Genomic DNA, 24,258 nt, shown 5'->3' on the forward strand with positions numbered 1-24,258 from the left:
CTCACACCCACTGAAACATAGTAAGGGAATTACAATCTCTAAAAATAAAGGGGCATGTTTATGGTTTTGAGTGTGACATCATTCATGACATACAGTTTGACTGTGTGACATCATATATATAATATAAAATAACACATCTAACATAAAAGTTTTTGTTTATGTGTGTGTATATATATATATATATATTATATGTGTGTGTATATACACATATGCACACATATATACTGTATATATATATAAATACATGTGTGTTTATACAGTATACACACCCAGCCACAGACATATATAATATAAATAAATCAAATAATATATATACACACAAATTGTATTATGTCAAATGTATATTAATCGATTTGACAGCACTAATTTATATGCTTTGTATAGTCCTGTTACTAGAGTAATAACTATAAATTATGCATATGATACTTTATTAACCCTAAACCAAAACCTATATAGTAACATGTAGTTAATTGATATTACTAATGTATACCAAATTTATAATTACTATCTTAAATTAATATATTCTTAATAATATTTATTTTGCATATTCTACACAAATCTGATGACAATTGAGAGAAGTTCTTACTAAGAATGAATCAAAAAGTTTAGAATGGATTTTTCTGTTTGTTGCAAAATTCCACTCTTTGTTCACTGTTTTTTCCATAGTCAGTCCTGAAAAATGCCTCCTCTGGTGCAAATGAGAGGTGAACATTGCAATTTTCTCTTTTTGTATTCAGCATGACATGATTGAAATTGCACAAAAGAATAAGTGCATTTGACATTTGTATGGGCCTCACAGCGTGAACCTGGGATAGAGGAGGAATTATTCTGTCCATTTATCTCAGACGATGACTTTTCATTTAGGCCGCACAACTTCAATGTTTTTATGACTTTTGAGAAGTGAGTGTAGCTTTGCTCACTGCTCTTGTAATCTAACACAGAATAACAACAGAAACTGTGTTATGTCACAGCAGGCTATACAGGAAAAAAAGTCTTCCGGTTTGAAAATATTAGGTGAAAAGTTTATTTTTGCCTGTAAATGGTGTTTTAGGACTGTTGTAATTTCCCAAAAGTTGTTATGGGATAAGTGAATGATAATGTCAAATTAATTGGATAAGAGATATATAAATGCTCCAATTTCTAATATATTTATGATTTTTATAAACGTACACATTTTGTACTAAAATGAAAACTCATTGTGGAGTTAAAAATAATCCAGTGGAGAATTTTGTTATCCAATAATTACTGAATACATGATTTGTAATCTTAAACTCTTACAGAAAAAAAAAACAAAGAACTTACAAGTAATGTGCAAAGCACGAACAAAACAAGACCATTGTCATGAAACGGAAGGACACAAACAGGTAAAGTAGCAGTGGTCTTTATTGAAAGCACTCAGTTGCGGCAGTAGTGGATGATGGTGGAGAGTAGAAACAGTGAACGTGGATGGTTTGGTATTTGAAGTGTCTCTTATCTGATATAGAATGTAGATGACGGGAAGGCCGAAGAGAGCAGACAGGTTGGAGACTGGATGACTGGGATCGCTGAACGGGATAGCAGCAAGCAGGTAGGATTCGTCAGGTAAGTAGCAGGTTCAGGTTGAGAGAGTCAGGAAGTCGATGGAGTGTCGACGAGACCAGACAACTGAGTGAGTGAACTGGTGTGGTTTTTAAGGTGTGAGTGAAGTGAGTGCTGATTGCTGACAGGTGAAGATGACAGGTGCTGGTGATAAGTATTCTGGTGAGGCTGAACGAGTGGGCGGAGTGTGGAGGTCTGGCGCTGATGCTGGTGTATCCGTGACAACCATAAAGGGACATGGTAATGGAATTAAATATGGAAAAAATATATTTCAATGTTTCAAATTTCTTTGGGGAACGTAAACATTTTGCAAGCAAATGCAAAGTTTTTTAGGGGAACACAAAATATTTGCAAGAGAACGCAAAAGCACTGATAATTTTTTTCTCTCATCTCATGTTTTTTTCCCCCTTTACCATGTTCCTTCACTCAGGGGCTCTGTGTCAAACAAAACAAAAGACAGACGCTGCGTCTGTGGGAGGGGATTTATGAATGGCAGTGAAGTGACGCAGCTGATGCTGGTAGGTCATGTGACAGTAACAACATGGTGGATGTAATAAATCTGAATTTAATTTATACAACATACAAAACACTTTTTAATGGTTGCTTTTTTAATAAATTCAAATTCATATGTAGTAGCTCAGTACATGATTTTAGACGCAGCGTGACTGTTGAGAGATTCAATTTTATGTCATGTCGGACTTTATAAATTATTTACTCCATCACAAATCGTTTTTACTAAAATTTCATTACTGTGTCTGTGTGAGACAGAAACAGCGAGATTACATCATATTTCATATGCCTGCAGCATACTGTCTGAGCTTAGACATTAGAAATGAGGAAACCATATATGTTTGTTAATAGCTCTTTGGCTGAACTTGATTCAGTCATGGACAGTGGTTCCACGTGACTGAAACAAATATAACCCAATAGAATCAACCATGTACAGCTAACTAGAATCAATGACGTTTATTTAACTTGAACGCTAATCAATGTTTTCAGGATTACTAAGACTATAGGCAGGTGAGGTTTTTTTCAGTGTTGGAGCCAAACTCTGCAGGACAGCGGCACTCTAGGACCGAACTTGCTTACCCCTGCCCTGCCCTAATAGAACATTAAACATTAAAGGGACAGGTCACCCAAAAATGAAAATATAGCCATGATTTACTCACCCTGAAGCCATAGGTGTGTATGACATTCTTCTTTCAGACAAATACAATCGGAGTTAGATTAAAAATGTCCTGGCTCTTCCAAACCTTATAATGGGAGTGAATTTGGTGACGAAGTCGACGCGTACGGCTGACTGCCGGAAGCTATTTTAGTCAATAAAGTTTTAAATATGGATAATTTTCTTACACAAACGCATCTCTTCGCTTCAGAAGGCCTTTACTAACCCCCCAGAGCCGTTTCGAACACTTTTATTACGGATGGATAGGCTCTGATGGACTTCCAAAATCATATAGCCTACCCATTTACTCCCATTATAAGGTTTGGAAGAGCCAGGACATTTTTGGGTGAACTATCCCTTTAACAAGTCTCTTCATTTTCTCATCTTGCTTAATGCAAAAAATAACACTTTATTTCAACATTTACTCTCCCAATTCAGCTCCGTGCAAAGTATGATGGGACGTGAAAGTCCTTTTTGATTGGGTTACTTGATTGAAACATGTTATTTCAAAATGAAAACATCAAGTTAAGTAAAAGAGTAACCGTTTCAAGTCAACTGAACATAAAGCAGTCACAGTTGAATCAGAAACCTGATACAATGAGGTTAAATGAAAATAAATTGTTTAAATAAAGTGAACTGCATCAAAATAATATATTTTTATTCATTTATATTATTTTTTATAAATGCTGCTATTTTGCATTTAGCGCACTAAAATTAGTTTTGGCCCTTGTCATCTTTACTTAAACATTAAAGGTGCATGTGGGTTTAATTATGGGAAACTGGTTTGCCATAATTCCAACCACTTTGTGTCAAGAAAGAAATGTATTTAAATTCCGCATTAATTCTGATGGACCAAATGATGCAAGTTTCATACTACGTGAGAGGGTGTAAAGATGTGAAAGATACGTAGGCTTCTACTGAATATGGAGAACTTAAAAGGACGTTTAGAAATAGTGTACTGAATCTCTGTGGTCACATTTCAGTGTAAGCATGAACTGAAAAAAAAAACGGTTCTTCTTTCGGCCTGGGACTGGGTCACATAACTCTTAATTTGATTTATGACTTTATATAAATATAGATAGGAATATCTTTTATTATTTGATTTTTAATTTGATATCTCTGTCGAGATGTCAGTATTTAAAAGTGCATCTCAGGCAACAGGATATTTACAATAAACTTTTGATTCAGTCACAGCACATATAAAAGATAAAAGATTCCCCTGAAATTAAATTCTCCCCAATTATGACATTAAAAGATATTGTTAGCTTCCTTAAAGGAAGTGAAACTGGGAAATTAAAATACAGATTAAAAAGTTTGATCACGGGATGCCGTGCTCATCCCTGGAATAACGACATTACGGCAGCTTTCATGAAATAAGCCATGTTTGTTGTAACAACACAATGTGACCCCCAGCTTCCTCCATTTGCAGCATCATGGGATAAACTGACATCTCTTCATGCAACTCCCACATATTTGTTGGCAGAGTCTGACAGTGATTGGTTGGGGGTGTTGAAAGAAGAGGGGAATTCAGACATCTGACTAATCTAACACTTATCTGACTAATCTCACAAAATAAAAGTTCCTTAGATTGCATGCTGATCTGACAGGTATTTGCGGAAATCTCTTTATCATTGATCATGTCATTGCATTAAACAAAGCATTGAACCTTAATCAAGTGCCAATTATTGTAAAGAAACTTTGCACTAGTATACTGTGTAGATTGTGAATTTTATTGCACTTTACAATATGTCCCAACTTTTCTGGAACTTTTCTAAGGTTGTATAAAAAGCAAACAAAGGAACTTGGTAAATTAACATGGCACAGGTGAATGACAGAAATAATTAGACAGACCGGGGGAAACTAGGTCATAGGACTAAACCAAAAACACAATGAAACATAGGAGACAGACCATACATGCAACAGTACGCCCCCTCCTAAAAAAGGCGTGTCCTCGCAGTGTAAATAGTCCAACTGAAGAGGAAGGGGGCTCTGGAGGAGGGTGTGGAGTGGACAAAAAACAAAGAGTCCAAGGCAAAAACAAAAATAGTCCATGTAGGAATGGTTGGTGGGAGGAGCCAAGAGGAAGCCAGGAGCCAGATGTTAAGCCAGGGACCAGCCAGGACGAGGCCCCAGGGCGAGACTAGTCATGTTACCAACTTGATGGAAGGCACCTTTGGGACAACCAACTGAAATGACGCCACAGATGGAGACCCTGGTGACTGGCCAATAAGCCCACGCAAGACCGATGGCACTGGAGACCGAGGTGGAGCCGCGGCGACGAGCATACCAGGTGGAGGCGGATAACCAGAGGACAGAGGCAGAGACAGCGGGACAGAAGACGAAGACAGAACCGTGGGGAGGAGGGTGGAGCCAGACGAAGCCAAAGGTGCAAGCAGGACGATGTCTGATCAAGGTGGAACAGGAGGGACAAGGGAGCCCGGTAGAGCCGCATGGCTGATGGTTTCCGGTGGAGCTGAGGGAGGGAGAAGCCAGGGTGGAGCCGATGTGTCAACAGGCCGAGGTGGAGCGATGGACACGGAGGCTAGAGACGGCGACGTGTAATTTTTCCCCCCAAACCAGTTCAACGGAAATCCCGCCCTGCAGCCGATTCTAAAGGTTTCATTGGTCATGTCATTCACTGTACTGATTGCCTACACCAAACACTGATCCCTAAACCTACCCGTCACTGTAACCTTAACCAATAAAATTAGCTGCAGGGCAGGATTTCAGCTGGCTTTGTACGCTCAGTCAAGCTGGCTTAAAAGAAAGCGCACAGCGAGCAATCGGGGAAGTCTGTTAGGCTTGCCAGATAGGGAAATCAGCTGGTGCCGGCCTCGAGACTTTGGTGCTTCTGCTCAAGGCATAACATCAATACAGCAGGTGAGGCCATGCCGTTTTCGGTTGGGTCCATTCTTCTTGTGGCAAATGGAAGATGAGGTCAGGTTGGCGGTATCATCAATATCGTCTATATATTGTGATGTAATTTGGAGAGCATCGAGCCATTTGAGCGAGTGAGCAATGCGTTTCAACAGCGCAGGGGAATGAAAAAGTACTGTAGTAAGTTTAAATATTTTATGCTGAAAGTGTTTGCTTGATTATAAGATTGTGTGTGGTGTTTTAAAGTCTCTGTTTTGATTAATCATTTGCAAAGCACGATTGTTTGAAGTCGTCTGTACTCAAGTTTGTACTCGATGCTGATTGTTTATTGAAACAGCCTTGTTTAACACGATCAGAAATTGAGACTGGGAGTCGTTGGCCTTTGCTGGGAAATTAGATTTTTAATGAATCGATGAAGGTATAGTATTGCATGATGTGAGACTTTTTTATGTTTTGAACAAATCTCTGCACAGCAAGGCTGCATTTATTTGATTAAATTGAACAATTTTGTGATATAGGCTATTGTTACAATCTAAAACAACTGATTTCTATTTGAATATATTCAAATGTAATCGATTCCTGTGATGTGATGTCAAAGCTGAATTTTCAGCACTCAAGTAGTGACACATGATCCTTCAGAAATCATTCGAATACTGATTTGCTGCTCAAGAAACATTTCTTATTATTATCAATGTCAAAAACAGTTGTGCTTAATATTTTGTGTAGACTGTGATACATTTATTTAAGGATTGTTGATGTAAACAGTTCAAAAGAATAGCATTTATTTTCATCATCTTTTTACATCATCTTTTGTAACATTATAAATGCATTTACTGTCACTTTTAAAGAATATAATGCAGCCTTGCTGAATAAAAGTACATTTCTTAGAAATTTTTTTTTACTGACCCCAAACTTTTAAATGGTACTGTACATGCTATATATCTTTGTGTATGATTATATCATGTAATCTTATACAAATGCTAATCAGTGGATACAATGATGTTCACAGTGGTGCAGTTGAGGGGAAACATCCTGTTGTGGGTTCCTTTGCAGGTGAAACTAGGTTTCCTCTTTACCTTTCTGAGTTGGGGGTTACCCTTGCCTCCTGACTCATCTTTGGGTTGGGTTTGTGGGTGGGGGACTATTGTCATATGCATAATCACACTCCTTAAATAATTCAAGGACTGGGATTTTTTTAATGATTTAATGATAATTTGAATAGCTGTGGAAAGCATATACACATGCAACAAACAGATGTCCTTCCTACAACCGTTGACCTGCTTAAAGTCTGATGAACACAGGGCAACTTTTTTGAGCAATGTTGCCAGGCAATGTTGCTTACGCACTTTCCCATTGAAAATGGGCAACAAATTTCTGGATTCTTTAGATCGGACGTGGGCCCTGTGTCTAACCTGGTAGCCCGTTGACAGCAACATTTTCTCAAAAAGTTGCTTTGTGTATCATCACCTTTACACTTGCATTTTTATATTCAGTACATTGCACAATACTATATGTGTGTAAATGTATGGATTTACTTGTTGGAGACATTGATTTTATTATTATTCTTTTTTATAGTCCTATTTGTGGTTATTAAAATTGTCCAGTTGTGTTAAGTTAGGATTAATTTTATTTATTTATTTAAACATATAACTGTAAGCACTGCATTAAAACAGAGACACATAATAAGTTTGAAATAAAAATAAATAAAATAATTAATTCAACTGTAAAATGAGATCACAATGTCTTAGAAATGTGTTATGCTTATTGAGACTATGGAAGACACATTAGAAAACAAATCGTGTTTTGGTACATAATTTACAATAAAACGACATAATTACCAGATAAAATGACAAAATTATGACATAAGTCAAAAGTATGAGATAATTGACTTTGTCACAATTATGATTTAATCAAATACTTTCGACTTTTTTATGTCAAATTTGAATTTCTCCTATTATTATTTAGTAGGTTGTAATTTTGACTTTTAATGTCATATTATTATGTTATATATTAAACTATATTATGATTACTGTAAAGCTATGTCTTAGTTGGTGCTTATCTTGGCGAAAGCTGAGTACAAATCAGCATGAAGTTTTAACATCTACTCTCATGTAATGGAAATCCTTATGTCAACTTTTTATTTGATAAATGCTTTTTCTCATAATTTTTTACTTTATTTAATAATTTATGTCATGACGCCTATAGTAGGCCTATCTCATACGTTCAACTTTTTATGTCATAGGGCTATCTCATAAATGATTGACCGATTTATTTATTTATTTATTGTGGCAGAAATGGCCTTCGGAATGTTTGAGACATTTTAACTAAAAATACTTGTCTTGAATATTTATGTTTTAAATTTATTTATTTTTTTACCTTTATTTAACCAGGAAGACTCACTGAGATTAAAATCTCTTTTACAGGAGTGTCCTGGCCAAGATAGGCAGCTGAGTTAGACAGTAGCCTACATAAACATAAAACATGCAACTGGTTAAAAACATTTAGGGCTACACACCATTAATTTACACTGAAGATTGCTTAATAAAAATTTTAATTGACTACAAGACACCACATTTTTTAGCTTTATCTCAGTCTGGAAAATATTCCAATTCGAGGCTGCGGCATATTTAAAAGAGGTTTTACCCAGCTCGGTTCTGACTTTTTTATTGTTTCAGAAGTAAATAAATTATATATATAGTGTTATATATCTTTCACTTTCACAGACATAATTTTTTTTTTTTTTCACAGACATACCTAACAGTGTATAAAATGAGACAAATACGAACTCTATGACCTTGAGCAAATAGAGTCCGGTGCAAATAAGGTAACCTGCACCGTCAGGCACCGTCACGGTGAACCGGAAGCCGCACCTTCCGATCGCCACTCCCGTATATACGTCACGTCGGTCGGATTGACCAAACCCGGAAGTGAAGATGGCGACCGCCTACGAGAGGTTCAACCTGTAAGTTAAAACTTTTATTCGAGCACATCGACATATATAAACCCATACAGTTCTCAGTTTCACTTTAATGAATGTCAGCTTGTTTAATGGCAGCGTCTGTGTGCGCTGTCAGGGTGTGTGGTTGTCTGTACAGGGCAGTTTTTTGTTGTTGTGGAAGCTGTACAGGCTTAAGCGGTTCAGAGACAGTTCAGATTGGCTGTGTATCAAAACCTAATGAACTGCCTTTCTAGACAAAACGCACCTGTTCTTATACATGATTGAGATTGCAAGTTAGATGCGCACATTTTTGTCTATGCATAAAATGCACTGAAGCACAGTGATCTGTTTCAGTGCTGCATTTGTGTAAAGCTGCTGTTAAACTGTTAATGCTTTTCATTCAAAACATTATTCCTGCTATAAACCTTTTTTGTACAGTATGAAATCTATTATTTCTTTGAAATAGGACATTATATTTGAAAAAGCCATTGAGAACCATTAGATTTGTATATAAATATCAAGTAATTTGACTTATTGGTATGTATCTATACTGTTAAAATTGTGCTTTTTTATGAAAGGGGTGAAACTGCAGGCGCACGATTAAAAGGGAAGTAAAGCTGAATGGAATGTCACTATTACACACCTTACATCAACATGACAGTTGGTTGGTTACAGTGATCTGTCTGTATTCTGAGTTACTGACATCTGAACATGTACAGTTCTGAGAACCAGGATTTTTTTTTTTTTTTTTTTTTTTTTTTTTTTTGCACAATGATATTATTTTCATGACAATTGAAATAAAAATCATCTTATATGGGCATTGGGCACAGATTTGTTTTTTCCTACAATAAAACCAGTATGTCAGAAACATCATTTGGCCCATAAGAGTCTCTATGCACTTTAAAGTCACCATCAAATCAAACTTGGCAATTCTTGTTTTTATGGAAGATTGCTGTATTCATCAAATGATTTATCTATGCACATTATTATTATTATTATTATTTTAATTCATGTGCCCTTGTAATCTTTAATCAAAATAACTTCCCCCTCCAGTCCCCCAATGACATCTCTTCAGTTCCCTGATGATGTGTTTACTGGTGCGAGGGTGGGACGACCTGTCAATCATATAAGACAGCAATAACAAACCAAGTCCCGATGGGCAAAGTTAAGTCCTGGACAAAAGAAATTTCTAGTTCGAGAAGCTGTTTCACGTCACAATAGGAAAGAAAAGAATATCACAACTTCTGTTTCATGCCAATTTAAAAATTATTTTAAGATTGCAAAATCCTACCATGATGTGTATTTCTGTATGTTTCACTTAAATAATATACCTTTTTAAAATTGCTTTTAGAATGAATTAGGGTTTTTGCATCGCAGTAATGATAAAATGTGCTTAATTGTCATAATAATGTTACAATGCAACATTTTTTAAATGTATTGTTCAAAAAAACATTGATAGTATTTATTTATTTGGTTTAATTATTAATTGTTTATTTTAATGTATTTATTTAATTTGCTGTGGTGATGACCCAGACATGTTCTTTACAGTCCTTTAGATTCACCATTATGCACCCTAAACACCAAAATATAAATGATTGTTTGCATCAGCTTTAATTATGAAATTTGCCCTTATTATTGTTCAGCCTACGTTTTTTAGAGGTACAGTAAGCCTTTGAGTCTTATAAATGGCCTCTTGCATAATAAAAAGAGCATTGCCAATGGTATTACAGAAAAAATATAATGACATAAACCCTTGCACCATAAGCACTGTGTGTGTTTAGCCTCATTACCCATTTTGATTCACCTTCAAATTAAATCAAATCACCCTTATTCTCTCACCACCAAAACAAATAAGTGCAGTGGTGGGTGAAAGTCTTTGATACGTACTTCATACAGTGCACTTTACAAGGCTCAACATTTACATGAAATATGCACGACACTATACAAAAATATACACAATACAGGATTTATTGTGTATATTTTGTATTGAATGTTTTCTATGATTTATAATGGCTGTGTTTTGTCATATACAGACACGAGACACAGTTACACTTTATTTTAAGGTGATGTAGTTACATTCTACTCTCTCAAATACGTAGTAGTATAAAGTGCTTAGTAATAAATTAACTACATGTACTTACTATGGAGTTGCGGTTAGGGTTATGGTTTGGTTTAGGGTTAGTTACTTGTAATTAGGCATAATTCACTGTAATTACTATAGTAAGTACATGTAGTAACGTGTAACTACATCACCTTAAAATAAAGTACAACCCTAGACACAGTTCTATAAGTGATGCAACTTTTCTGCAACTCTGGCAAAAAACAAACAAACAAATAAAACCTGCTGGCTAAAGTTGAACATCTGTGTTGCCTTTACTTACGTTACCTGATCAATTGGCTCTGAGAGTTATAAAAATACTATGTTGTTGTGTTACCATGTGTCATCTAAACAAACTGTGAGCCATCAAGTAAATTTTTGAAATTGAGGAAATTTCCTCAGTCACTATTATGTATGTACTAATGATTAATGGGGCAGAGGTTAACCGTGCAAGCGCAGGATGCCTCCCTGGTTGCAGACACATTAAGTGGTGCACAGAAAGTGGTTGCTCAGCATTTTGGAAAGGAAGGAAGACTCCAGTCATAAAAGTGGAACACACAAAAAGGATGTGTTACTGAAACAGATTCTCAAACTCCTCACACTGTTGAAATTCGCATAAAGAGATAATCCAATCCTATCTGTAATTTCATCTAAACTTTATAAAAATATGCACAGTCGAAATGAAAAAGTATTTAATTTCTGATTTATGCTGCTGCTGATAATCTGGTCTCTCCAGATGGTCTGAGATGAGATTAACTTTTAAGCTATGATGTTACTGATGTTTTGTCTTGTTGATATTATCACCAGTCAAAAGCTTCTCAGTGTTTTTTGTCTTCACTCAGTACGGTTTAGCACATTTCCAATAATCTTGCGATTTCCTACCAGAATGCAGCTCCTAGCTAACATCCACATGCTAACCAGCCAAACCCTGACCCCTGACTCAGAATTGACGTGCTGCTCTCATTCAGAAATAGTTGGGTTTAAAAAATAGAACATGATTGCTGATGTTTCTTCTCTTTTCTGCTTTTCATAGGCATGCAACACCTGAGAAGTTCTACATTGAGGCTTGTGATGATGGAGCTAATGACGTGTTGGTTATTGATAGGGTGTCCACAGAGATGACCCTTGCAGGTATGGTTTGATGACTAATAGGATTGGAAGCCATTCTAAATGCATTGTATTCCATTTAATTTTTTATTCAAATGACCCATTCTGTTATAATACGCTTTGGTGTCCTTTTTTTTAACCATAAAGCACAAATGATTTACAGGACAAGAACTGGAAATGTTTGATAAACTTTGTCTAATATGAAATTAGCCTAGCATGAGAAATTATCATATTACATATCAAATCTAAAATTGTCTAAAAGTCTTAAAATGTATGTACGTCTCAGCTATTTTAAATTGTAATAATATTTAGCAATATTACTGTTTTTACTGTATTTTTGTTCAAATAAATGCCGCCTTGCTGAGCATAAGAGACTTCTTTTAAAAACATCTTACCAACCCCAAATTATTATCTATTGCTAAACAATTGGCAAACTACCAAACTAGGGTGTTTAAACTATATTTAAAAATGTCACAAATGTCAATAACAGGGATAAAAGTGAATAGCAAATAAAACAGCTCATATAAAATGTAGTTTGTCTTCCTGAGGCTGGCGATGAAGATTTTCTGAAGGTTAAGTACCTCATTTCTCTGAACATGTAAAAAAAAGTACAGTGAAAGATTTATAGTATGGGCAGATACTTCCCATACTGTTACTATAGTAACAGTAACGCTGTTACTTCCTCATGCCGGAGCAGAGAAGTATATTAAAGGGGACCTATTATGCCCTCTTTCAATGTCTTGATTTTGAGGTCTTTTAGATTAGGTTTTCATGTTTAAATGTTAAAAAAAACATTGTTTTTCACATATTTTACATTGTTGCAGCACCTCTGTAACGCTCTGTTTAGATCCTGTCTCTATAAAGCCCCTCTTTTAAAAAGCGCAATGTGCTCTAATTGTTTGTCTGTATCTGTGTGTTGTGATTGGTCAACCCGCTTCGAATTTCGGAATTGGAAATGTCACGCACCTTACCATAACCACGAGTTTCAACTCATTACTAATGCAACTTAACCAGGCCTGAATTTTTGTGCATGAATGTGTGTGGGAATTATTTAAATCAGGGATATTGTGACATGTATATTCCCAGAAAAAAACTAATTGCAGTCGAGTTGTTTCAGGGAGTTCAGAAGCAGTGATAACTGATATACTGAATAACTCCCTTTGGAGTGGCTTTGTGTTTTGTAACTTTGCAGACCTTCTTCATGCTCAAACAGCAACATTACACAATAAAGAAAGTTGAAAAAGTAAAAAAGTGTAATAGGACCTCTTTAAATCTTCCCAATCTGCAAAATGGGTTACTGTCATTTGTATGGTGCATTAATGTTTTTTGTTCTTGAAGGTATTAAGGACATCCCCCCATCAGGCGTAACCAGACCCATTTGTGGAATCATGGGAACTGTTCGTCTTGTGGCTGGTAGGTCCCATATTATGATGTACCACATAGAATTCGGAACGTTAATTGTATCACGTACATGTTTGCTTGCCATGACGCATGACTTTTTTTGGCTTCTTCAGGGATGTACCTCATAGTCATCACCCGGAAGAGGAAAGTGGGTGACTTGTTTGGCCACACTGTGTGGAAAGCGGTGGAGTTTGATGTGATTTCTTATAAGAAGACCATTTTGCACCTCACAGATATTCAGGTCATCAAAGTCCCTAACCTCAACTTTCAGTTTAATGCTGATGTTTGTGACACCTTGAATAGAAAGTGGGCACTAAATGTCAATTGTTGTTTGATGAGTTTCCCAGTGCGTCTCTAAATCATAACCAAAGGTTTCCTGCTATGATTTTTTTGTGCCTTTTTTCTATTTATAGTTTACTCAGAAGTGCTGTGATAACAAAGCAGCAGATGCAGCCCCAGTTTGTGAAAGCGGGATGTACTCGTACAGTAAATTTTTCATTTGAGCCCATGCTCAGAGCTCAGTGATATCTCATTACAGTGTTGTATACTTGCTGCATTATTTAGCAAGGCTAAGACTTCGGCTGAAATGCTTGCCTTGGATACTGCTGGTGAGTAGACCAGTAATGGTCACAGGAAATGTTTCCTGCTAGAGTTGAAAAAGTGCCTGGAAGGCTTGACTGCAAGTGGACTAACTAGACAGATAAAGTAGTCCAAACACCTCTGAACCTTCAGATAGGAGTAAAGTAATGGCAATGTACGGGTTCAAGTCTGCAGTGAATGCTTCTAGCGACGGTTTAATTGCATTGTTTTGTCTCAAAATGTGCCAGACCACAATTTAATAAGAAAATGCAAGTACATTTTGCATTATCATCGTTGTTTGCTGACTTGTCCAAAGTAGGATTCTTGCCTCACTAATAAGACACTGAGATGAAGGTGCCACACGTTTACTAATCTGTTTCTCACCTTAATATTGATTCCATGCATGAATTGTCTACATAATGATTTATGTTAAATATTGTGAAATTTTGATAATGAATTGCATTTAAATATTAACTCTGTGGGCACAGAGATGAGCAGAATTTAAAAACGCAGGTCGTTCCTATTCCACCCCATTCCCAGAATCAGAGCTTTGGCTTGTGTTCACTGACCGCAGAAGGGATATGCACAGACTTAAAGTCTTGCCATTGGCATAGAGCATAGTTTTGGCACCTGTACATTTAGCAAAGCTTTGAGTGCTGTGTGATGCTTTGGAGCAGATCAACTTGTGAACATGCATGATTTGAATACATGATGTGCATAAGCCTCAACTACAAAACTTTCAACTGACTTTTTTGAACATGACAAACTCCCTTTCTTTGTCAAAGTCATGGCTTAGCAGTTAGATCTGCTCCAGACACATAGATCTGCTTTTTTTAACTGAAAGCAACTTGCACTAATATATCTTAAAATATCACAGTCCTGTCTGTGAAACCGGGCCATTAGGAGTTCATGAGAGATATGCAAATTCAGATTTGTCCCACATTATTTTGTGACCCAAATTTACCTCTATTATAAATTTAGTACAGGTCTATTTTTTTCTCATGAAATTGGGCAAAAAATAAAAGTGTGACAGACAAAAGAGAGAAACAGACAAAATAGTATCATCATTAAATTATATTAATGATACGTTAATGATAGAAACAAATAGTATTAAACAATAGTATTATTGATAATCATTAGTTGTATCATTAATAATTATTTTTTAAATTAATAATTTAAGGTGAGACACTACAGGCAAAAATACAGTTTTTTTTCATGCACCTATCAATTTTTTCATAAAGTGTTATTTAAACAAGGAAAAAATCCCCAAATCCAGTCTTTTAAGTGTATCTTTTATAGCACTTTATCTGTTTGCGTCTGTTTTAGTTTCAGTACATATCTTTAAAGGCCGTTTTCTCTAAATGAATGTTTTCTCCTGTACTGAGGCAGACATTTCCACTTCAGCAGCACTTACACAACACCAAACTTTACAGGTTTATTCCTATCTATATTCTGAAGGTTTTTACAGAGGGGTTTATATAATTTGCCTGTTTTTATACAACTTTTTATTCCTAAAAAATTCTGGTTGTTGACAGTATTTTCTGATTTATACGAGTTATATCCAAAATCCCCCCTGTAAAAGCCTTTGACTCTAATACGTCAAATGTTTTTGAACCTGACCAGATTTTTGTTCTAGAAATGTATGTAAATTGGTGCATATTTAATTAGATAACACCTCATTTGCATATTTAAACATAACATTCTAAAAAAACAATTCTTAATGTTATCAATCAACTGGGGAAGTTTGGTGATATCTATTAATAATTGTTTACCCAATTCACCTGGGGTGTCTTGCCTTAATAATAAAATCAAAATACATACAAATAGAATTAATATATTATCAAGTTATTTAATTATTATTATTAAATAATATATTAATAAAAAATAATACTTTATTTTTATATTCACTTTATCTTTATCCTTTATATGTTTTGCATCTGCAACTGTTCAAATAGAAAATCAAATATAAATTACAATATTAATTTTAAAGTGTGCCTTTAAATAATTGGGGCATTTTCAAAAGGACTTTTTTAGTAGTTCATTTTAAACACATTTTTAATAAAATAAAATGGATATATTTTATCATTATTATATATTGCATTACTATATATTTTTAATTTAAAAATTAAATTAATTTTTAATTTAAAAAAATCTATATATTGCATCATTATTATATATTGCATTGCGATATATTGCATTATTATTATTACATAATATATTAATAAAAAATAATACTTTATTTTTATATTCACTTTATCTTTATACTTTATATTTCTTGCATCTGCAACTGTTCAAATAGAAAATCATTTATAAATCATAATATTAATTTTCAAAACTGTACCTTTTGGACCTTTTCAAAAGGACTTTTTTAGTAGTTCATTTTAAACACATTTTTAATTAAAAGAAATCTATATATTGCATCATTATTGGCCATAATTGTAAGTTTTACTTTTGGTTATATTGCTAGGTTTTATTGTCAAGTTAATTATTGCTCACCCCTACCTGATCACATTTCTCCATCTTCTTCACATTATGTCCTGTAATTTCTTTACTTTTTCCAATAATAAAATTGTCAAAATGCACCAATTAATTAAATAATAAAACAACAACCCTAGTCTTATTTCTGTTCGAATCATGTATTGCCTGTAATCTTCTTCAATGGCTGTTTCATTCTCACAGATGCAAGACAACAAGACATTTCTGACTATGATTAGCAGTGTACTCAATACAGACGGTTTCTACTTCTGCACGGGCTATGACCTGACCCACACCCAACAGCGCCTGTCCAACACCAGCCCGGACTTCCAGGAGATGAGCCTGCTAGAGAGGGTGAGCAGAGGAAAGAATGCAGATGAGAGCGAGTGATGATGGTAGAAGAGAGACAGAGCTGTTTGAGGTTTCAGTGGCAGAGAGAGAAATAGAGCACAGCAGGGTGCAGGTTGGCTGGTCAGCTCATTGTCTCAAACCGCATCCCTAATTTACAATAAAGGGCCGTCACAGGAGATGTTCCGTCACTTTGTAAACTAGACTTGCAAAGGTCTTGTTTTACAAGCACACTTGCTGACATGTGGGCACACACTGTGTTTTTCCTCATGTTTTGTTTTCAAAGCCAGATTTTGTGCTTTTGTGTCTGCCTGTTTTGATAAAGTTCAAGTTTTGTGCGTTCAAACTGAGCATATTTGGTTGCATTGTTCATGATATCTTACATCCTGCAAAATAACAATAACTTTTCAGATGATCTCTGGAAGTTGTTTAGTTTGGTCTTCTCTCTTGTCTCTCCACATAGGCGGACCAGAGGTTCGTGTGGAATGGAAACCTTTTAAGAGAAATCATCTCACAGCCCGAGGTATAAAAATATTCCTAATACATAAAACATTGAACATATGAGAAATTCATGCATGCTTATTCACTGGTTCCCCTTTTCAGCTCCATAAATTTGCATTTCCTGTCATCCATGGATGTATCCTTTCAGGTGCATTTTAACAGAGTTGTTCATGGTTAAGTTGCTCTCTTTATTTTGCCTTGACTGTCTGGATAAAGAAAAAGAATCTCTAACTGGACATGACTAGTTTTAAATCCATCTACAAATATCTAAATTTATCTACAAATACATTTTATTTAGCAAGAGGATTGCCCCTGTCATTTGCACTGTAAGTTGCGTTGGATAAAACTGTCAGTTAAATGACACATTAGTAGTAAAACCATGTGATATTGAGGCTTAACCCATTTCTTCAGTTATTGTGATGAAGCCATGCTGCATCAATGGGAAGGTGTTTCAGTGGATCCTCATCTCTAGACGGAGCTGTTTTAGAGCGGGGGTCCGATATTATGTCAGAGGTCAGATATACACTTAAGCATTTATAGAAATGTACACTGTTGTCTTTACTGCAGATATTATAATTTTCCCCTGCACCCCAGGCATTGACTCTGAAGGACATGCTGCTAACTTCGTTGAGACAGAACAGATAGTCCAGTACAATAATGCTAGGGCATCCTTTGTGCAGGTTGGTTGAAATTACTTTTGGCCTCTATTACAAGGATATTTGTTGTTGACCTCCCAAAATTCACCTCAGTAGTCCTCTTTCACCATCCTCTTACACAGACTCGAGGATCCATGCCCTTTTTCTGGTCTCAAAGACCCAACCTGAGGTACAAGCCCAAGCCTCAGATAAGCACAGAAACCAATCATGTAAGATCCATCTATCCATCTATCCATCTATCCATCTATCCATCTATCCATCTATCCATCTACCCATCTAGCTATCTATCTATCTATCTATCTATCTATCTATCTATCTATCTATCTATCTATCTATCTATCTATCTATCTATCTATTGTTGCAGATGGATGGATTCAGGAGGCATTTTGAGTCACAGGTTCTCATTTATGGCAAACAAGTGATTCTAAATTTGGTAAATAAACACTTTTATTTTTCTTGTTGTAGAATATTTCAGAAAATTGTTGCCATTGGTCACAAAATTTAAGATAATTGCTTTGTCTGTAGGTGAATCAGAAAGGATCTGAGTTACCCCTCGAACAGGCCTTCGCCAAAATGGTCAACGGCATGGAAAATGGACTCATCAAGTACTTAAAGTTTTTTTTAATGCCTACAGATGCATTTTTAGTCGTGTTTGCTAAGGCAATTATTATTGCTGATACTAGGATTTGGGTTTTTGACAAACCCTTAAAACCAAGTATTACACTATGTCAGATGCCTCAAATCATTCATCTTGTTGAGGAGAAGTGTACTTAGGGTTGCCAACTTTCTGAAATGGAAATAAGGAACGGGGGAGTGGGTGGGTGACATGTCCCCACGGAAGAAAATTTTGAAAAATAACCCCTGAAATTATTGCTTCTGGTGAATATTGTATGCTATCATACATTATAGCATATTATAATACAACTTATTAGGCCTATATATTTATAGAATAGCAAAGTAGGCCTAATCAATATACAAGAGTGAACCACATAGATATATAAAGGCTATCATGATCATTTTGCCAACAATGAACCGTGGATTTGTTTAGTTTATAATACGTTTTATTTTTTACTTAAACAAATACAACATATAACATTCAAAACTCATCGACTTAGACTGCATTTGAAGAAAAATAATCACAAGAGTTTTCTGTAGCCTTGTGCGAACTTATTCAATAGAATTAGACTTCTAGAATGTTCTTTCCAGTGCAAAAAATAATATTTTAAATTTAATTAGACAACATTTTAAGGAAGTGTAGTGCAAATATCTTTATATAATTATTCTTCCATTATAGTTAACTTTCTTTTCGCCGGCTGCTCGGAGGTAGTCATTTTTACATTTCCCGCTGTTGTCACTTGTCGTCATCGTTGCTACGATACGTGACTCACAATGACTAACGACCAATTAAAAGGGCATTCTCTGATGATGTTCCAAGATGTTAAAAACGCTAAAAGGCTGATCATAGACAAACAGGGGGAGAAATTAGTATCTACCGCACCGTCTTGTTTTTTTTATTATCATATCATAGCGTATCAGTTCAATACGGAACAACTTCTATGTGTCAAATAAGGGACGATTCCGTGTTATACGGAACGGTTGGCAACCCTAAGTGTGCTCTTTGACCAAAACACTGTAAAAACAGTAGTATTTTGAAATATTATTACGGTTTAAAAAAAGCTATTTTCTATTTTAATATACTTTAATGTATTCTTGTGATGGAAAAACTGAATTTTCAGAATCATTACTCCAGTCTTAAGTGTTACATGATCCTTCAGAAATCATTCTAAAATGTTGATTTACTGCTCAAGAAACATCTCTTATTATCATCAATGTTGAAAACAGGTGTGCTACTTAATATTTTTGTGGAAACCCTGATGCCTTTTTTTTCAGGGTTCTTTGATTAATAGAAAATTAAAAGAACAGCTTTTATTTCAAATAGAAATCGTTTGTAACATATGTAACATAATCTTATGATCATATAAGATCTTTCTATTTGCCTCTTGTATTTCACTGTGTAGTGATAGCTTGTGTTTCATTTGAGGTACATAGCCTTTGACTTTCACAAAGAGTGCAGTAAGATGAGATGGCATCGCCTCCAGATTCTCGTTGATGCAGTTTCTGATATGCAAGACGAGTTTGGGTTTGTATTTATTTCTGTTCTGTCATTTCTATAAATTGTAATAGGAAATATTACATAAGAAGCTTTTGGAGATGACACAAAGACTATATGTCTGTGAAGAGAGGATGGAAAGTCTGATGTGTAAATATGCAAGTCATTTAATCAGGACTGTGGTCTCTGATGTCGTCACTGGCTCACTTTGATCTGGTTCTTGAATGTTGATTCTGCAGGTACTTTATGGTGAGCTCAGATGGGAAGGTGTCGTCCGAGCAGTCTGGAACCTTCCGCAGTAACTGTATGGACTGCCTGGACCGCACCAACGTCATTCAGAGCCTGCTGGCCAGACGCTCCCTTCAGAGCCAGCTACAGGTGAAAGACCGCATCACAAATAGCCTCGTCCTAACTAGGTGTGACGCAATTGAGGACACTTACGCACATGAGAAATCTGACTGATTTTTGTGGCTTTGTGCAGGATTTTTCTGTCAGTGAAAGAAACTTACTAGAAACTCGATGCGTCATGTATTTTTTTTTAGGAAGGGTAAACGCTCTATTATGCAGTCATGATTGCAAACATTTAGAAATCAGTGATATGGATCCATAATGTGGTTGACAATTGGTTTGTCATTATGTGTACCTCCTCACCTTGAGCTGCATGTCATTTCAGAGGATGGGTGTCCTCCATGTTGGCCAGAGGATTGAGGAACAGGCTGATTTTGAGAAGATTTATAAGAATGGTGTGTTTATATTTTTAGAAATTACTTCAGTACACACAATTCTCCTGTTATCGACCCTAAATACAACAAGAAACCACCATTGTTTTCATTTACTCTTTTTCTCAGCGTGGGCAGACAATGCCAATGCCTGTGCTAAACAGTATGCAGGAACAGGAGCCCTGAAAACTGACTTCACCAGGTACTCGTCCCAGACTCCTTTCAGAATATCTGACTGCAGTTGTGTATGTCTACCGTTGTAACCTTCACCTTTGACCTCAGAACTGGGAAGAGGACTCATTGGGGTTTGGTAATGGACGGCTGGAACTCAATGATCCGTTATTACAAGAACAATTTCTCAGACGGGTTCAGACAAGTGCGTATGACATCTTTGTCTTTATGTCTTTCAATCAGACCCAGTTTGCTGTGGTGAATTTTAAGTAATTGACTTTGCCCACAGGACTCCATCGATCTCTTCCTTGGAAACTATACTGTGGATGAAACTGATGGCTTGATGCCTCTGCACGCGCAGAAGGACTGGAAGTTCCTCTTGGTCAGTGCTTTGTGCATACTACTTGTAAGAGAATTCGAATTAAAAGAGGTCATTACCATGATGAATATAAAAGAGAAAAATGTAGTCCAAGCTACTTCAGGCAGTCTTAACATTTATAATTCAACACCACCAGCTGCTGGTCATTTCCTGTATAGTTTATATTGCTATTTCTCTGTTATTCCTTCCGCAGCTTCCTGTTATTATGGTGGTGGCTTTCTCCATGTGCATCATCTGTCTCCTAATGGCTGGTAAGGTCATTATAATGCAATGTGAAATAAAGCAATAGGGTCAATGACATGACCCTAATTTTGTTATGTCCAGATACATTAATTTATTCAAAAATCCATTTAAGATGTATCCAAATTTATACATGCAATGACTTAAATACACCTCCTCAGTGATGAGCATGTTTTTAATTTCTCAATTATCATTAATAATAAAAAGTCTCTTTTAATGGGTCCTATTGTGTAAGTCACTCCAAAGGGAGTTATTCAGTATATTAGTAAGCACTGTTTCTGAACTCCCTGAAAACCCCTCGATTGTAGTCTTGAGTTTCCTTCCGGGAATGTACACGTTGCAATATTCCTCATTTAAATATTTCCCATTTTCCCAAGAAACTTTGAGCTAGAATACAGTAGTACAGTAATTTGTGAATAATAATGGATCTGTACTCTCTATCAGGTGACACTTGGACGGAGACCCTGGCGTACGTGTTATTCTGGGGATTGGCCAGTGCTCTTACGGCCGCCGTCATCGTGGTCAATGGACGAGAGTTTGTTGACGCACCGAAACTGGTCCAAAAAGAGAAGATGGATTGAATATACAGACCTCGTTCTTTCTGCTCTGTTTCCTCTTCATTTTCCTCCAAAAGTTTAATTAACCTGCTCTCCACACTGTCCTTAAACTTCTTCAGCAGAGCAAGTATCCCTGTTTCCTGCTCCTATAAAAACCTGTATTACCAGCCTGTATTACCTCATAATTTCACTACAAATTTCCATTGAATCATAGGACATGGTGTGGTGTCCAAATTTCCTTACTAGTTTAGTTTAATCAGTTCAGCATTGCTCATGGGTTGCACAAGATATCCAGCCTGTAAGTGCATTGTGGACATAGCATCTAAAGCTGTTGTGTTGTTACTTTTTGGAGATCAATCTAAATTGACCCGTTCAAGTTCTTGTTTTGGCTCTAGAGTTTCTTCTTTATGATATTGGACACCAGACTTGTGCCCATTGGCCCAGTCTATGGGTTGACAGATCAATGAAGGTCTATTCTAATTAGATCGCTATGCAAGTGAATGTTACATGATGCATCAAGTGGCTCATTCCTTGGTTATTACTATTTCTGTCCTCTCAAATCTGTCCTGAAATCAGCCTTATGCATTGGTTATATTTTTAGCTCTTCTTTGCAGTACCAGTTTGTGTTTTAATGTGGTTTCCTTTTGTTCTGCCAGCATGTTTATGGTTTTGTGTCCCTCATAAATGATAAAATTAGACAGCTGTGGAGTCACTCTAGGGAGAGAGAGAGGTATTAAGCACTTTCTTTATGAGTTTACAGAAAAAAAATGTGAACAGCACTTTTCTGTATGACTTCTTTATGTCTCTTCGTGGACCAATGCACACTAACAGATATGACACGTATAAAGTCACTCTTTAATGGCTCTTTGATTGCACTCCTCTTCAATGTTACCAGTTCATTAGATGGAAAAAGACTTCAGATTCAAATTGGCTCACACTTTTAATTGAATTCACTTAAACTATACTGACAATTGAAAAGGTATTTGCTTTTGTTTAAATTATTTAGACAGGTGGCTTCATGAACAGAATCAGAATAAAATTGTCAGTTTTCTTAATGTTTACTTGCATGATTGTGCATTTCAAAATGTCTTACCTTTAACCCACCAATTTTCTTTAATTTTGACAAACTTAGACACATTTAGCAAGTTTTTTTTGGGGGGGGGGGGGGGGGGGGGCAAATTAATTACTTTAAGGTGTTCCTTTTGAACTCATTACTACCTTTAGAACTGGATGGTTATCAGTTTGGTTTAATATTGACAAAGAATGTAGATTTTGATGCCTTTATATCTGTGTTTTGTTATCTTCTGCAAATGATAATGTAAGTTGGAGTAACTGTCATATGTGAAACATTTCAACAGGATATTGCAAATGCCAGTTTCATCAAATTCAATCAGGGCATATTTTATCCATTTGCTTTGTGTGCAAAGATGAAGAGAATTTGCAGTACAACTTGGAATTAAAATGACTTGATGGAAACACAACACTAATAAGTAAATCCTGTACTTTTGATGTTTACTTGTGTAAATCTGATGTGTAAACTGTACATTGGGAAGAAATTACGAATATATATAAATATGAGTGTGTCATTGTACTGTACAGTGTAGTTTACAACATCATAGCTTTAGCACTTTCTGGTTGAGTTATTGATCAATCGAAGTGATGTTACTAATCACATTCTTCCATCACAGGGTTGGATGAATATGGATTTCATTACCCTAGATTATGAACTGCATCATTATACTTTCAGGGTGCAATGGTTTGAAGTGTGTTAAATGACATATTATCAATATTAATTGTGTTTTGGTCTTGTTCCTGACAGTGTTTTAAATACTGTCTAATCCACTTTCTCATCTTGTATGATTAAGAGAATATATGCCTCAACCTTACAGTGGGATTTATGATTACTGTGGTCATTATCAAAATATTCCGTACGCACCCATGATTTTAAGGGAATAATTTGTGAGACATTACATCCGTTGTCTTTAATAGTCTATCAGTCTTGTCCTTATCAGTCTTTAACATCTACAGTTCTGGTGAAAAACCACACTGCTTAAGACTATTGCTCATAGTCTTGGTATCGTTTCCTTTTGAGTCACTGAGGTGTAATTTAACCACTGTAACTGATTGATTCATTATGAAAATATGTTTAATAAATTCTACCAGTAAAGTGCTTGTTCTGCTTCTTATTAATGCAAATACTATTAACAGAGCTGAGACACAAACATCTGAGTTTATGAGCTAAGTCTATGGTTTTTAGTCGTCTTCAGCTGTGTTCTTCCATCAATGTTAATAACATTAAATTAATCATTGAAATTAACTGTGATATTAACGCAGTGAGATTCCAATTCTTTCTGGTGGC

General features: G+C 35.8%; 1 protein-coding gene across 1 annotated transcript; it reads left to right on the forward strand.

Moving 5' to 3' along the window:
* Nucleotides 1-8,502: 8,502 nt before the first annotated feature.
* Nucleotides 8,503-24,066, forward strand: sacm1la (SAC1 like phosphatidylinositide phosphatase a). Its single transcript, XM_077196438.1, has 20 exons — nt 8,503-8,582; nt 11,690-11,787; nt 13,102-13,176; nt 13,278-13,405; nt 16,423-16,572; nt 17,030-17,089; nt 17,170-17,203; nt 17,479-17,580; nt 17,662-17,747; nt 17,846-17,932; nt 18,088-18,156; nt 18,249-18,328; nt 19,765-19,863; nt 20,073-20,211; nt 20,507-20,576; nt 20,682-20,754; nt 20,835-20,928; nt 21,013-21,105; nt 21,296-21,353; nt 21,787-24,066. Exons 1-20 carry the CDS (start codon nt 8,554-8,556, stop codon nt 21,921-21,923), a joined length of 1,761 nt encoding a protein of 586 aa, XP_077052553.1. The 5' UTR covers nt 8,503-8,553; the 3' UTR covers nt 21,924-24,066.
* The last annotated feature ends 192 nt before the right edge of the window (nt 24,067-24,258 follow it).

Source organism: Siphateles boraxobius, unplaced genomic scaffold (genome assembly GCF_051911475.1).
Source record: "Siphateles boraxobius isolate OS27281-9 unplaced genomic scaffold, OSU_SipBor_1 35, whole genome shotgun sequence".
Lineage (NCBI taxonomy): Eukaryota > Metazoa > Chordata > Actinopteri > Cypriniformes > Leuciscidae > Siphateles > Siphateles boraxobius.